The 14,799-nt window shown below is 48.4% G+C and overlaps 1 protein-coding gene across 1 annotated transcript in view; it reads left to right on the top strand.

The window, feature by feature from the left end:
• Positions 1-14,799, top strand: part of LOC115133382 (ATP-sensitive inward rectifier potassium channel 10-like) — a 17,510-nt gene extending 2,711 nt beyond the window's left edge. Inside the window, exons 2-6 of the mRNA XM_029666568.2 lie at positions 1,171-1,530; positions 1,778-1,989; positions 2,788-2,919; positions 3,108-3,285; positions 13,825-14,799. Coding sequence (XP_029522428.2) covers positions 1,179-1,530; positions 1,778-1,989; positions 2,788-2,919; positions 3,108-3,285; positions 13,825-14,240 — 1,290 coding nt within the window. The 5' untranslated portion in view covers positions 1,171-1,178 and the 3' untranslated portion in view covers positions 14,241-14,799. The remainder of the gene's footprint in view (positions 1-1,170; positions 1,531-1,777; positions 1,990-2,787; positions 2,920-3,107; positions 3,286-13,824) is intronic.

The raw sequence follows: 14,799 nt of genomic DNA, 5'->3' as shown, positions 1-14,799 counted from the left end.
ATGCCTCTTACTGGCCCCGATAACACACAAGCTATATTCTCCAGGCTATCCTGCCTCCACAAACCACACCACGTAATTCATTCTCGGACACAGAAACACATTTATTGGGAGGTGAAAATAAGCTCAATAAGTGACAGCTGTATAAGGACCCGATGAATGTCCCATTGAAGCTGCACGTGGTAGTAGACCACTGGGGTAGTGTGGGTCTAATCATCAACGTAATCAACTATTATAGGCCCCCTACTATAGGGTAATAGTTTGAGGTCTTATGAAAGTCCACAACCACTAAATGTGTAAAGCAGTAAGACGATTACACCTTTTTTTATTTTAATCGTTAGGGATGAAGGGATAATGAAAGAGATGTCAGACCATGTCAGGGATTAAAGCACATTTGTAAACGGTTGATCCAGCATCTCTCATTCACAGATATTTCTTTGTCTTTATTTGCTACTTTTATTTTCTTATTCTTATTTATTTTTTTCAACTGCGTTCTGGGTTAGGGTTTGTAAGTAAGGTCTAGACCTGTTGTATTCGGCGCATGTGACAAATACTATTTGATTTGATTTGATTTGATACTCCATGTTGCTTTTCTATTCCAGTGTTTGAATGGGGAATAAGTGAGCCTTGTTTCTGTCCGTCTCGACCGAGCCAGACTGATGTGCTGCAGACACAGGAGTCCCTTAGCATTATAGAGTTTTTTTTTTTTTACGTGAAAAGACAGCTGCAACTTCACTCTGAAAGGGGGATTTTTACTTTGAAAGGGGAGCTGCTGCTCCATCTGAAAAGAGAGGGATGAAGAGAACGAGTAAGAGAGAGTTTTAAATGGACCACCTTGGACAGCAACAGGCCTGTCTCTGTCCACTTGGAAAATGTTATTGTGTGTCACATTTATAATCTCCCTATCTTTCTCTCCCCATGTCCCCCCAAAAAATGTTCCACTCCTGTCATCTCTTCCATTCATCCCCTTATCAACTTTTCTCCTCTATTCCTTTCCTATTCTCTCCTTTCTCACAAACCCCATCTTGTCAACTTGTTTTTCATCAACTTTATCTCTTCGTCTTTCTGACCCCCTCGCCCTCTTCACCCCTCTCCCTCACACTCCTCTTCCTCCCGCTTATCCACTCAATCTCCCCCTCAACCCTGGTTTTCGATCCCTCTCCTCCCATAAAGCTGCAGCCATGACCTCGGCCACTCCCCCGTCCTCACGTGGCTCCTCCCCCGAAAAGGTGTGTCACTCAACGACCCAGACGGAGGTTCTGAAGCCGCTGCTGGGGGCGGTGGGGGAGGCAGCGGCAACGGTCTGTGCACTCCGACGGAGACGACGCATTCTCTCCAAGGACGGGCACAGCAACGTGCGCATCGAGCACGTGAGCGGGCGCGGGGCGCTGTACCTGCGTGACATCTGGACGACCTTCCTGGACATGCAGTGGCGCTACAAGCTCTTCCTGTTCTCGGCCACCTTCGCCGGGACCTGGTTCCTGTTCGGGGTTCTGTGGTACCTGGTGGCGCTGGTGCATGGAGACCTGCTAGGTGAGGATGGAGGGAGGGGAAAGGGGGAGCAGAGGGTGGAGAGGGCAGGGGCGGAGAAAGAGAGAGAAGGCGACAGAGAACGTTAGTCAAGAAGATGGGAGAATGAGAGAGGTGTAAGAATGTGCCTTCCTTGGTTTAGCCCTTTCTCGGGTCATATCCGCAATTTGTTCTTCAACCGCCTGGCGTGTCAAACAATCTGCTCAGAACCTTGCCTCTTTCCCTGTATCTCTGCTCTCCCTCCTTCCAGAGTTTGACCCGCCGTCCAACCACACCCCGTGTGTGATGCAGGTGCAGACCCTAACGGGGGCGTTCCTCTTCTCGCTGGAGTCCCAGACCACCATTGGCTACGGCTTTCGTTGCATCACAGAGGAATGTCCTGCCGCCATCATCCTCCTCATCCTCCAGCTTGTCATTACCATGGTTCTGGAGATCTTCATCACAGGAACCTTCCTCGCCAAGGTACCTCACCGTGTCCTGGGCACATCAATATCATGGTTACGATTACCATCCCATTCATTAATAAAGCCTAGCACCACACTACACTCAACAGATTCTTGTGTACATCAGGAATGGTCCACCATCCAAAGGACATCCAGCCAACTTGACACAACTGTGGGACGTATTGGAGTCAACATGGGCCGGCATCCCTGTCGAACGATTTCGACACCTTGTAGTCCGTGCCCCCAGACGAATTGAGGCTGTTCTGAGGGCAAAATGGGGTGCAACTCAATATTAGGGGTTCCTAATATTTTGTACACTCAGTGCCCAATACTATGAAACATTTGAACTTTGGATCGACACACATGACCAATGTTCGGTAATATAGTCTGGCCACCATATGCACTGCATCCATACGTCCAACACACACCAGTACAACTATATGCACTGGCCCTACTCAGCACTGGACTCCTGTTTAAACAACAGTGTTAATTATCCTCCCCTTTCCTCTCCTCTCCCCTCTTATCTACGAGGGTCGGGGTTATCATTCTGGCCCCTCAATAATAAGACTTACAAGCCCTTTCTTTATTTTTCACTCAGTTATGTGTGTGTGTGTGTGTGTGTGTTGGGGCTGGAGGTTAAAATGATAGGAAGTGCATGCCATGTACTGTACTGTATGTATTGATAAGGAGACGGACAGCAGGTTGTTAACAGCCTAACAAATAAACAGGACATGTTACCTGTAGCATTGTGGGTAGTGTAGTTCACCATGCTACATTGTGTGGCTCTGACACACTCCCCCCCCCCCGTCTTCCTCAGGTGGCGAGGCCCAAGAAGAGAGGCGAGACAGTGAAGTTCAGCCGGCACGCCGTGGTGTCCAATCACGAGGGCCGACCCTGCCTCATGATCCGAGTGGCCAACATGCGCAAGAGCCTGTTACTGGGCTGCTCGGTAGAGATAGTGTGTGTGTGTGTGTCTCTGTGTGTGTTAGTGATTGAGTATTACAAAAATAAAAAAATATTTCCTGAAAAAATGGATCACCATGGTAGATATAGGTTGTCGTCATGTTGTCAAGCTTCTTCAGGATTCTCACTCATGTACCGCCATACAATTTAATATGACTCCATTTTGGCTACCAGGTAACAGGGAAGTTGCTCCAGACATCCCAGACCAAGGAGGGGGAGACGTTGCGACTGGACCAGAGGAACGTTCCCTTCCAGGTGGACATGTCCAGCGACAGCCCCTTCCTCATCCTCCCACTCACCTTCTACCACGTCATTGATGACAGCAGCCCACTCAGAGCCTGGGCCATCAAGGGTACGAGTCTCAATAACGTTGACACTTTTATTGCAGTGGGCTAAATCAGGGTCACACAGAGAGATTCTTGGTTGTCTTAAACAAATCTACTGTGAAACAAAGGTATATACCTCACACACATGGTTATGGGCTTTAAAAAAGAAGACACCTGTCAGATATAGAGTTGAAATGTATTCAATTTTGAGTTTGTATCCCAATATTACACTTTCTATACACATCGCAGAAGACTGAAATATAACAAAACAGTTTGACATAGAAACACAAGATTTTAGACGTTTCAAAAAAACAAAACAAATCTGGATTAAGTATGAAAAATATGAATAACATTCCACACACAAAGCCAAAGAGTGCGCTTTTGGTCATTGACTGCAGGAAAAGGCTACCATTATGTTTTCTTTGCGCATGTATGATGAGTAACCTTGCCTGACACCTAAAAGAGTCATTGGAGTTGTGTATTCTTGTTCTATAGGCCCCATTTTATGTCAAGTGTCCTGAAAGCCATGTCTTCACATGGGAGTAATATAGTAGGCAGGCATAGTGTAGTTACAGGTACAGTGTAGTGTTCAGGGGCAGTGTAGTGTTCAGGTACAGTGTAGTGTTCAGGTGCAGTGTAGTGTTCAGGTGCAGTGTAGTGTTCAGGTACAGTGTAGTGTTCAGGTACAGTGTAGTATTCAGGTACAGTGTAGTGTTCAGGTGCAGTGTAGTGTTCAGGTGCAGTGTAGTGTTCAGGTGCAGTGCAGTGTTCAGGTGCAGTGTAGTGTTCAGGTACAGTGTAGTGTTCAGGTACAGTGTAGTGTTCAGGTACAGTATAGTGTTCAGGTGCAGTGTAGTGTTCAGGTACAGTGTAGTGTTCAGGTGCAGTGTAGTGTTCAGGTACAGTGTAGTGTTCAGGTACAGTGTAGTTACAGGTACAGTGTAGTTACAGGTACAGTGTAGTGTTCAGGTACAGTGTAGTGTTCAGGTGCAGTGTAGTGTTCTCCTTCCCAAGGTGCTGTTGTGGCAGTGGTTTTTTGGGGTTTAGTGAACTACGGTACTGTACAGTCCGTGTAAAGTAGGTGAAGTTGTTGCTATCGTTTTACATCTCACATATCTTGATCCTCAATGGGAGGAGAGGGTCCGTTGGGGTGTGGGGACTGAAACCAATCTGTGTGGAAAGAAAGAGAAGGGTGAATTTAGGGAGGTTCGAGATGAGTGTTGTGATGGAGAGGGGACATTGGCAGTAGAGGGATGGGGGAGCATGTTTGTGTGTGTGTGTGTCTGTGTGTGCGCATGCATTCTGTATGTGTATATATGCGTACTGAATGTTTATGTGTGTATTCTTACATACTATGTGTGTGTTTTGAGGGACCGCACCGGGAGAGGGCTCTCTCTCTCTCGCTCTGTGTGTGTGTGTGTTTGTGGAATGTGTGTGTAAGTGGGTGCCAGGGTGTCTCATTAGAAGACAATGGGGTACAGTCCGATACAGTGAGGGGTGGGGGATCCTGTTACAGGAGGACAGGCCTCTCATCACCACTAACCACAGGGTTATTACCGACCCACTCTGAATGCTGATCTACCTCTACACTGCTCTACCTCTCCACTACTACGCTGCTCTACCTCTCCACTACTACGCTGCTCTACCTCTCCACTACTACGCTGCTCTACCTCTCCACTACTACGCTGCTCTACCTCTCCACTACTACGCTGCTCTACCGCTCCACCACACCTCTCGTCACCACTAACCACAGGGTTATTACCGACCCACTCTGATTGCTGATCTACCTCTACACTGCTCTACCTCTCCACTACTACGCTGCTCTACCTCTCCACTACTACGCTGCTCTACCGCTCCACTACTACGCTGCTCTACCGCTCCACTACTACGCTGCTCTACCTCTCCACTACTACGCTGCTCTACCGCTCCACTACTACGCTGCTCTACCGCTCCACTACTACGCTGCTGTACCTCTCCACTACTACGCTGCTCTACCGCTCCACTACTACGCTGCTCTACCGCTCCACTACTACGCTGCTCTACCTCTCCACTACTACGCTGCTCTACCTCTCCACTACTACGCTGCTCTACCTCTCCACTACTACACTGCTCTACCTCTCCACTACTACGCTGCTCTACCGCTCCACTACTACGCTGCTCTACCGCTCCACTACTACGCTGCTCTACCGCTCCACTACTACGCTGCTCTACCTCTCCACTACTACGCTGCTCTACCTCTCCACTACTACGCTGCTCTACCTCTCCACTACTACGCTGCTCTACCTCTCCACTACTACGCTGCTCTACCTCTCCACTACTACGCTGCTCTACCGCTCCACCACACCTCTCGTCACCACTAACCACAGGGTTATTACCGACCCACTCTGATTGCTGATCTACCTCTACACTGCTCTACCTCTCCACTACTACGCTGCTCTACCTCTCCACTACTACGCTGCTCTACCTCTCCACTACTACGCTGCTCTACCGCTCCACTACTACGCTGCTCTACCGCTCCACTACTACGCTGCTCTACCTCTCCACTACTACGCTGCTCTACCGCTCCACTACTACGCTGCTCTACCGCTCCACTACTACGCTGCTCTACCTTTCCACTACTACGCTGCTCTACCTCTCCACTACTACGCTGCTCTACCGCTCCACTACTACGCTGCTCTACCTCTCCACTACTACGCTGCTCTACCTCTCCACTACTACGCTGCTCTACCTCTCCACTACTACGCTGCTCTACCTCTCCACTACTATGCTGCTCTACCGCTCCCCTACTACGCTGCTCTACCGCTCCACTACTACGCTGCTCTACCTCTCCACTACTACGCTGCTCTACCTCTCCACTACTACGCTGCTCTACCGCTCCCCTACTACGCTGCTCTACCGCTCCACCACACCTCTCATCACCACTAACCACAGGGCTATTACTGACCCACACTGACCAGTGATCTACCTCTCCACTCCTGCGCTCCTCTACCTATCCCCTCTGAAACTGACTCTCACTCCCTCTCCACTCCTTCACTGCTCTACACCCTTAGAGAAAAGGTGCTATCTAGAACCTAAAAGGGTTCTTTGGCTGTCCCCCACCCTTTGAAGAACAAGTTTTGGTTCCAGGTAGAACCCTTTCCACAGATGAGTTTTGGTTCTACCTGGAACCAAAATGTGTTATTCCATGGGGACACCTGAAGAACCCTTTAGGAACCCATTTTCTAAGAGTGTATCTCTCAATTCCTTTGCTGCTCTATTGCTTCGCTCCTTTGCTTCTAACTCTCTACTCCTTCACTGCTCTACTTCTATTTTTCCACTCCTTTGCTGCCCCTCCACTCCTCTCTGATACGGACTCTCCTTCCTATCTCTCCACTCCTTCACTGCTCTACCCCTCCACTCCTCTCTGATACTGACTCTCACTCCTACCTCTCCACTCCTCTCTGATACTGACTCTCACTCCTCTCTACCTCTCCTCTCCTCTCTGATACTGACTCCTTCCTATCTCTCTACTCCTCCACTGCTCTACCTCTCCACTCCTCTCTGATACTGACTCCTTCCGATCTCTCCACTCCTTCACTGTTCTACCTCTCCGCTCCTCTCTGATACTGACTCTCACTCCTACCTCTCCACTCCGCTCTGATACTGACTCCTTCCGATCTCTCCACTCCTTCACTGCTCTACCTCTCCGCTCCTCTCTGATACTGACTCTCCTTCCTATCTCTCCACTACTTCACTGCTCTACCTCTCCACTTCTCTCTGATACTGACTCTCACTCCTACCTCTCCACTCCGCTCTGATACTGACTCTCACTCCTACCTCTCCACTCCTCTCTGATACTGACTCTCACTCCTACCTCTCTGATACTGACTCCTTCCGATCTCTCCACTCCTTCACTGCTCTACCTCTCCGCTCCTCTCTGATACTGACTCTCCTTCCTATCTCTCCACTCCTCCACTGCTCTACCTCTCCACTCCTTCACTGCTCTACCTCTCCACTCCTCTCTGATACTGACTCTCACTCCTCTCTGATACTGACTCTCACTCCTCTCTCCACTCCTCTCTGATACTGACTCCTTCCTATCTCTCCACTCCTTCACTGCTCTACCTCTCCACTCATCTCTGATACTGAAGCTCACTCCTCTCTGTTTTATCTGCAGCACTGTGTGGTATGTATGTATGCTTATCTCTCTACATCTCTCTTCCTGTGCACCCCATAGTTCTCTACTCACCGAAGCAGTTCTCTTTCTCTCTCTATTTCCTGTCTATCATGAATTTCTGTCTAGTTGAGCCGCCAGACTCCTCCTGTTAAATTGACTGTGCTCAGATTATATGGTATTGTATTACTGTACACATAATAAGGCTTTTAAATGATGCCTGATCCCAGATAACACTCCATTTTGCTTTGGCTTCATGCGGTGTACCTTGAAAATGTAAGTAATATCTGATCAAATCTTAATACTGTATAAAAGTAGCATGCATAATACTACTATTAGAAGTATCATAATACTAATCGTACATAATACTACAGTCATTTCCCCTGCAGTATCTATGGATATAGCTTCTAATACGGCCTCCTCTCACAGTAGCTCTGCTCGCAACTCCTCATGATGGATTTCTGTAGATATATCTGGACCTCTTTGCAATGGAAAGGGGTTACCATGAATTTGACAGTAATTTACAGGCAGCTCGGTGTCAAGTAAAATTCTCTTTTGACCCTTGTCTGTCCTGACTCCGAGCTCGCCTGCCTGACCACTCTGCCAGCCCCTGAGCCTGCCTGCCGACCTGTACCTTTGCCCCCTTCTGGATTATCGAGCTCTGCCTTACCCTGACCCTGAGCCTGCCTGCCGGCCGTCTGGTACCGTTGCCCCACCTCTGGTTTACTGACCCCTGCCTGCCTTGATCGGTCTATTGCCTGCCCCTGTTGGAATATTAAATTATTGTTTATTCGATGTGGTCTACATCTGTGTCTTACCTTCATACCTGATCATACGAACTGGCCATGACTGACCCAGCAGACCCGGACCAGCTGCGCAGCGCCATCTCCTCCCAAGGAGCCTCCATTGGTAGGCACGAGGAATTTCTTCGTGGGCTGATGGAGGGGGTCCAAACGTTGGCTGACCGCCATGACCTGGCATTGGACATGATGCTGGAGCAATTCCGCAGGTCGTCTGGGTGGCAGCCTGCCACGGTGGTAACCCCACCGCCCCTCAGCAACTCGGCGGTTAGCAGCGCCACCCCACCGGCCACTCCACCTTCCCGGGAGCCTCGGTTACCTCCTCCGGAACACAATAAAGGAGAGCCGAGCACCTGTCGGGCGTTTCTAGCTCAGTGTGCCCGCAATTTAGAGCTTCTGCCCTCCTCCTTCCCCTCGGATCGCTCCAAAATAGCCTACCTCATCACGTTGATGTCTGGAAGGGCGCTCACCTGGGCTACCGTCCATCTGGGAACCGGCTATATGCCGGCTATATGTGCAAGCTTGGAGGGGTTCGTGGGAGTGGTGAGGAAGGGCTTTGATGCCCCGTTCTCTGGGAGAGAAAATGCCTGGAAGCAAATCCAGCTCTGGCAGGATGCCTGCACTGTGGCCGACTATGTGGTTGGTTTCCGTACTTTGGCAGCGGAGAGTGTGTGGAACTCGGAAGCACTGTTCGTCATGTTCCTGCACGGCGTCTCGAGGAGGTTAAAGATGAGCTTGAGGCTCGGGAGATACCCACAGATGTTAACCACCCTCATCGCTTTGACCATCTGCATCGATGGGTGATTGCGGGAACGACGGATGGAGAGGAAATTCGGAATCCCATATCTAGGGATTCCACCTCGCCTCCGAGTCATCCCTAAAGTCCCCGATGGTCCCGTGGCCAAGAGCACCCAAGATTTTCCGACCTTCCTCAAGAGTCACCGAGGAGGGCCGAGGCACTGTATCCCGAGCCCGTGAAACTAGGCAGGGCTGGGCTGTCGCCAGCGGAACGGCAACACCGGATCAGCACAAGGAGCTGTCTGTATTGCGAGAGTTTGTCATTTTGTCTTTCTACCTGGTAAAAGACCAGGCTCATGAGTAGCAGCGAGTACTCTGGTGGGCCATATGGGGAAGTTTTCTGCTTCCCTTACACGTACCCTGTCATTCTGCTGTGGGGAAACCAGTCAGAATCTCTCCGGGTCCTTATTGACTCCGGGGGTTATGAGAGCTTTTTGGACACCACAATGGCTTCTAAACTGAACATCCCCATTCAGCTACTCTCCATTCCCGTGGATGTTAGAGCGTTGGTCGATCCATAGGTCGGGTCACCCATAACACCACTCCCATCAAGCTGCGTGTGTCAGGGAATCACAGCGAGACCATTCAGTTCCTGCTCATGAAGTCCCTCCAGATCTCAGTGGTTTTGGGATTCTCCTGGCTCCAGTGACACAACCCACTCATCAACAGGTCTATGGGTGCCATCATGGGCTGGAGTCTATTCTGTCACGCCCATTGTCTTAAGTCAGTGCAACCTTCCCCAGGACATCTTCCTGGGTCCTCAGAGGTGGTTCTAGGTCTCTCAACCATTCCCGCGGAGTACCAGGAACTCTAGGATGTGTTCAGCAAGACTCGGGCCACTTCCCTTCCGCCGCACCGCCCATATGACTGCGAGATTGACCTTCTCCCTAGCACCACGCCGCCCCGGAGGAGTCTGTACTTGCTATCGGGACCTGAAACCAAGGCTATGGATGACTACATTGGAGACTCCCTAGCTACTGGATTTATCTGTTTCTCTTCCTCTCCCAGTGACACAGGGTTCTTCTTCGTGGAGAAGAAGGGGAGCCGGTTGATGGCGATCTGGATCCTGGACTTCCTGATGGGCCACCCCCAGGTGGTGAGGGTTGGTAGCATCACATTTGCCACGCTGATCCTCAACACTGGAGCTCCCCAGGGGTGCGTGCTCAGTCCCCTCCTGTACTCCCTGTTCACCCACGACTGCATGGCCAGGCACGACTCCAACACCATCATTAAGTTTGCAGACGACAACAGTGGTAGGCCTGATCACCGACAACGATGAGACAGCCTATAGGGAGGAGGTCAGAGACCTGGCCGGGTGGTGCCAGAATAATACGTAACCAAGACTAAGGAGATGATTGTGGACTACAGGAAAAGGATCACGAGCACGTCCCCATTCTCATCGACGGGACTGTAGTGGAGCAGGTTGAGAGCTTCAAATTCCTTGGTGTCCATATCAACAAACTAGAATGGTCCAAACACACCAAGACAGTTGTGAAGAGGGCACGACAAAGCCTATTCCCCCTCAGGAAACTAAAAAGATTTGGCATGGGTCCTGAGATCCTCAAAAGGTTCTACAGCTGCAACATCGAGATCATCCTGACTGGTTGCATCACTGCCTAGTACAGCAATTGCTCGGCCTCCGACCGCAAGGCACTTCAGAGGGTAGTGCGTACGGCCCAGTACATCACTGGGGCAAAGCTGCCTGCCATCCAGGACCTCTACACCAGGCGGTGTCAGAGGAAGGCCCTAAAAATTGTCAAAGACCCCAGCCACCCCAGTCGAAGACTGTTCTCTCTACTACCGCACGGCAAGCGGTACCGGAGTGCCAAGTCTAGGGCAAAAAGGCTTCTCAACAGTTTTTACACCCAAGCCATAAGACTCCTGAACAGGTAACCAAATGGTTACCCAGACTATTTGCATTGTGTCCCTCCCCCCAACCCCTCATTTATGCTGCTGCTACTCAATGTTTATCTTAAATTCATAGTCACTTTAATTATACATTCATGTACATACTATCTCAATAGGCCCGACTAACCAGTGCTCCCTCACATTGGCTAACCGGGCTATCTGCATTGTGTCCCACCACGTGCCAACCCCTCTTTTTACACTAATGCTGCTCTCTGTTCATCAGTCACTTTAACCATACCTACATGTACATACTACCTCAATAAGCCTGACTAACCGGTGTCTGTAGCATCACTTGTTACTCTTATTTTCAAATGTCTTTTTACTGTTGTTTTATTTCTTTACTTAACTACACACACACACACACACACCTTTTTCGCACTATTTGTTAGAGCCTGTAAGTATTCGGCGCACGTGACAAATAAACCTTGATTTGATTTTGATTTGAAGATAGGCCATGTGGAGATGTTCATATTGAAACACATCATCCTTTTTTTTGTTTCTAACTTGTATGATAAGATTAGTCCTTAAGCCATTTTGCCACAACTTTGGAAGTTTGCTTGGGGTCATTATCCATTTGGAAGATCCACTTGCAACCAAGCTTTAACTTCCTGACTGATGTCTTGAGATGTTGCTTCAATATATCAACATAATTGTCCTTCCTCATGTTGCCATCTATTTTGTGAAGTGCACCAGTCCCTCCTGCAGCAAAGCACCCCCACAACATGATGCTGCCACCCCCGTGCTTCACGGTTGGGATGATGTTCTTCAGATTGCAAGCATCCCTCTTTTTCCTCCAAACAAAACAATGGTCATTATGACCAAACAGTTCTATTTTTGTTTCATAATACCAGAGGACATTTCTCCAAAAAGTATGATCTTTGTCCCCATGTGCAGTTGCAAACCGTAGTCTGGCCTTTTTATGGTGGTTTTGGAGCAGTGGGTTCTTCCTTGCTGAGCGGTCTTTCAGGTTATGTCAATATAGGACTCATTTTACTGCGAATATAGATACTTTTGTACCTGTTTCCTCCAGCATCTTCACAAGGCCCTTAGCTGTTGTTCTGGGATTTATTTGCACTTTTCGTACCGAAGTATGTTCATCTCTAGGAGACAAAACGCGTCTCCTTCCTGAGCGGTATGACGGCAGCATGGTCACATGGTGTTTATATTTGTGTACTGTTTGTATGGTGGTACCGTCAGGCATTTGGAAATTGCTCCCAAGGATGAACCAGACTTGTGGAGGTCTACAATTTTTTTTCTGAGGTCTTGGGTGATTTCTTTAGATTTTCCCATGATGTCAAGCAAAGAGGCACTGAGTTTGAAGGTAGACCTTGAACTACATCCACAGGTACACCTCCAATTGACTCAGGCTAATTGACATAATTCATCAGAAGCTTCTAAAGCCAGGACAATTTTCTAGAATTTTACAAGCTGTGTAAAGGCACAATCAACTTAGTGTATGTACACGTCTGACCACTGGAATTGTGATACAGTGAATTATAAGTTAAATAATCGGTCTGTAAAAAGTTGTTGGAAAAATGACTTGTGTCATGTACAAAGTAGATGTCCTAACCGACATGCCAAAACTATAGTTTAACAAGAAATTTGTGGAGTGGTTAAAAAACGAGTTTTAATGACTCCAACCTAAGTGTATGTAAACTTCCAACTTCAACTGTATAAGCGACTACCAGTTGTGCACTCATTCTCTGAGAGTTGTTTTTTTGTTTGTTTGGGGGAATTGCAAACACCGTCAGCAGCGTCTCAGGTTTTGCCTACTTCTCTAGTGAAACGGCTCCGAGCGGGGGTCATTTGTTTCACTTCTCAGGCCTCAGCCAAGAGAGGGCGGACTCAGCCGTTTGAGAGAGAGGTGTTATGGTGTTGGCGTAGGAACCAGCGTAGGAACTGGGGCAGGTTCTGAAGAAAAAGCTCCTCTGACTAACTAGACTGTCTACCACATACCATGCATGTTGTACTATATGTATGTATGTATGTATGTATGTATGTATGTATGTATGTATGTATGTATGTATGTATGTATGTATGTATGTATGTATGTATGTATGTATGTATGTGTGTGTGTGTGTGCGTGTGCACCTTAATTGGGGAGGATGGGCTTGTGGTAATGGCTGGAGTGGAATGGTATCAAATACATGGTTTTCAGCCATTATTATGAGCCATCCTCCCCTCAGCAGCCTCCACTGGTGCATGCATACGTGTGTGTGTGTGCTTGTGCGTTCGTGCATGGGCATGTGTGTGTGTTACGAAACACTGTTTTTGACTCAGTGAGAGCAGTACTGGGTTCAGGTTAGGATAAGGGCTGTTTTCACAGATGACGGAAGATCTCTGAGTGTGGGCTGTTGACGCAGGTGTGTGCTTGTTGGAGTGTATATGCCTTGTAGCGTATTATTTGTGTAATGGTGGCCGTGTGTTAGTGAAAGGTGATGCGCATGTTAATGGTATCATTATGTATATGTTTTCTTTAATGGGTCTTTGTATGAATGTGTGATCGGATTTCAGGAACAACCGCTTGAACAGTGTGCTTGATGTCCTTTATGAGCATAGTCATTTTTGTTTACAGTAAGTGTGTGTTTTTGTGAGTAGCTGTGTGGGTTTTATGTTTTGGAGCAGGCTTGTGGAAAGAGAGTGTGTGTATGGTAAGAGGCCACACACTAACTTCTCTCAATGGACTGTGTTTATAGCTCAGTCGCCATGGTGCAACTTTAGCTTTGGTTTTACGCAAGGAAGTCCCACGCCATTTAGTCCATTCATTTTGTGATCTGGATTCAGCAGAGAAATCAGATGGTAAGTCAAGATATAACAATTTAGCCTGTTATTGTTACAGCCCATTCTGGCTCATGCATATTTAGTGCTAAAGAGTTTGTATCTTTCTTTCATTCTCTCTGTCGTAGGAGGGGGATGGACGGATCCGGATCTGGCAGACTTTGAGCTGCTGGTGATCATGAGTGCCACGGTGGAGCCCACCTCCGCCACCTGCCAGGTGCGCACCTCCTACCTGCCTGACGAGATCCTGTGGGGGTACGAGTTCCCCCCCGTGGTCTCCCTGTCCCCCTCGGGGAAGTATGTGGCCGACTTCGCCTTCTTTGACAAGGTGGCCAAAACAAAGACCACCCCCCTGGTCAAACAGGCCTCGCCCCCAAGCCCAGCCATGCGCTCCTCCCTTTACCATGGCAGCAACAGAGGGGGCGCGGAGGAAGGGGCAGACCCGGAGAAGATCAAACTGGAGGAGGGCTATAGAGGGGAGGAGAGGGGGAGGGGCAGGGGGCGAGATAGTAGTCTTCTCAGTGTCCGTATCAGCAATGTCTAGAGAGAGAGAGAGAGAGAGAGAGAGAGAGAGAGAGAGAGAGAGAGCACTAGTAGGATGCAATGAGAGAGCAAGGAGATATGATAGGAGATATGTATGGACATTGAACAATTATCAAGTGAGAAAACATTATTGAATGCAATAGAGAAGAGCTGCTCCCCTGTTGGGAAACGTGAACACAAAACACACACACACTTACACACACATGCGCTTGTGTTTTGGATTTGATGGGAATGTATCACCCCTTGTGGTTGATGAGGATTCCACAAGCAATAACCTGGAAAGGGACAACAAACTGTACATCCGATCTGGGTTTACTGTACTGTAATCAAAGATGGACTAAAGGGGCTTTTTAAACTTCATATGTCTGTATTTTTTTAAATGAAAGTACTTGTGTAACTATAAAGGTTGACTGGTTTATGTGAACATAACATGGTTTACTTGGACATAATCACAGAATCATGGTACTGTCTGTTTTTTACACAAAAAGGTACTGGGAGTGGAAGCACTGGAAAACAAACTATTTTTCTTGAAGGATTTTGAATAAATATATCATATTGTA

The sequence above is a fragment of the Oncorhynchus nerka genome, linkage group LG8 (assembly GCF_034236695.1).
Source record: "Oncorhynchus nerka isolate Pitt River linkage group LG8, Oner_Uvic_2.0, whole genome shotgun sequence".
NCBI lineage: Eukaryota > Metazoa > Chordata > Actinopteri > Salmoniformes > Salmonidae > Oncorhynchus > Oncorhynchus nerka.
Note: the sequence above shows the minus strand (reverse complement) of the source record. Positions and strands in the feature narration are given on the sequence as shown.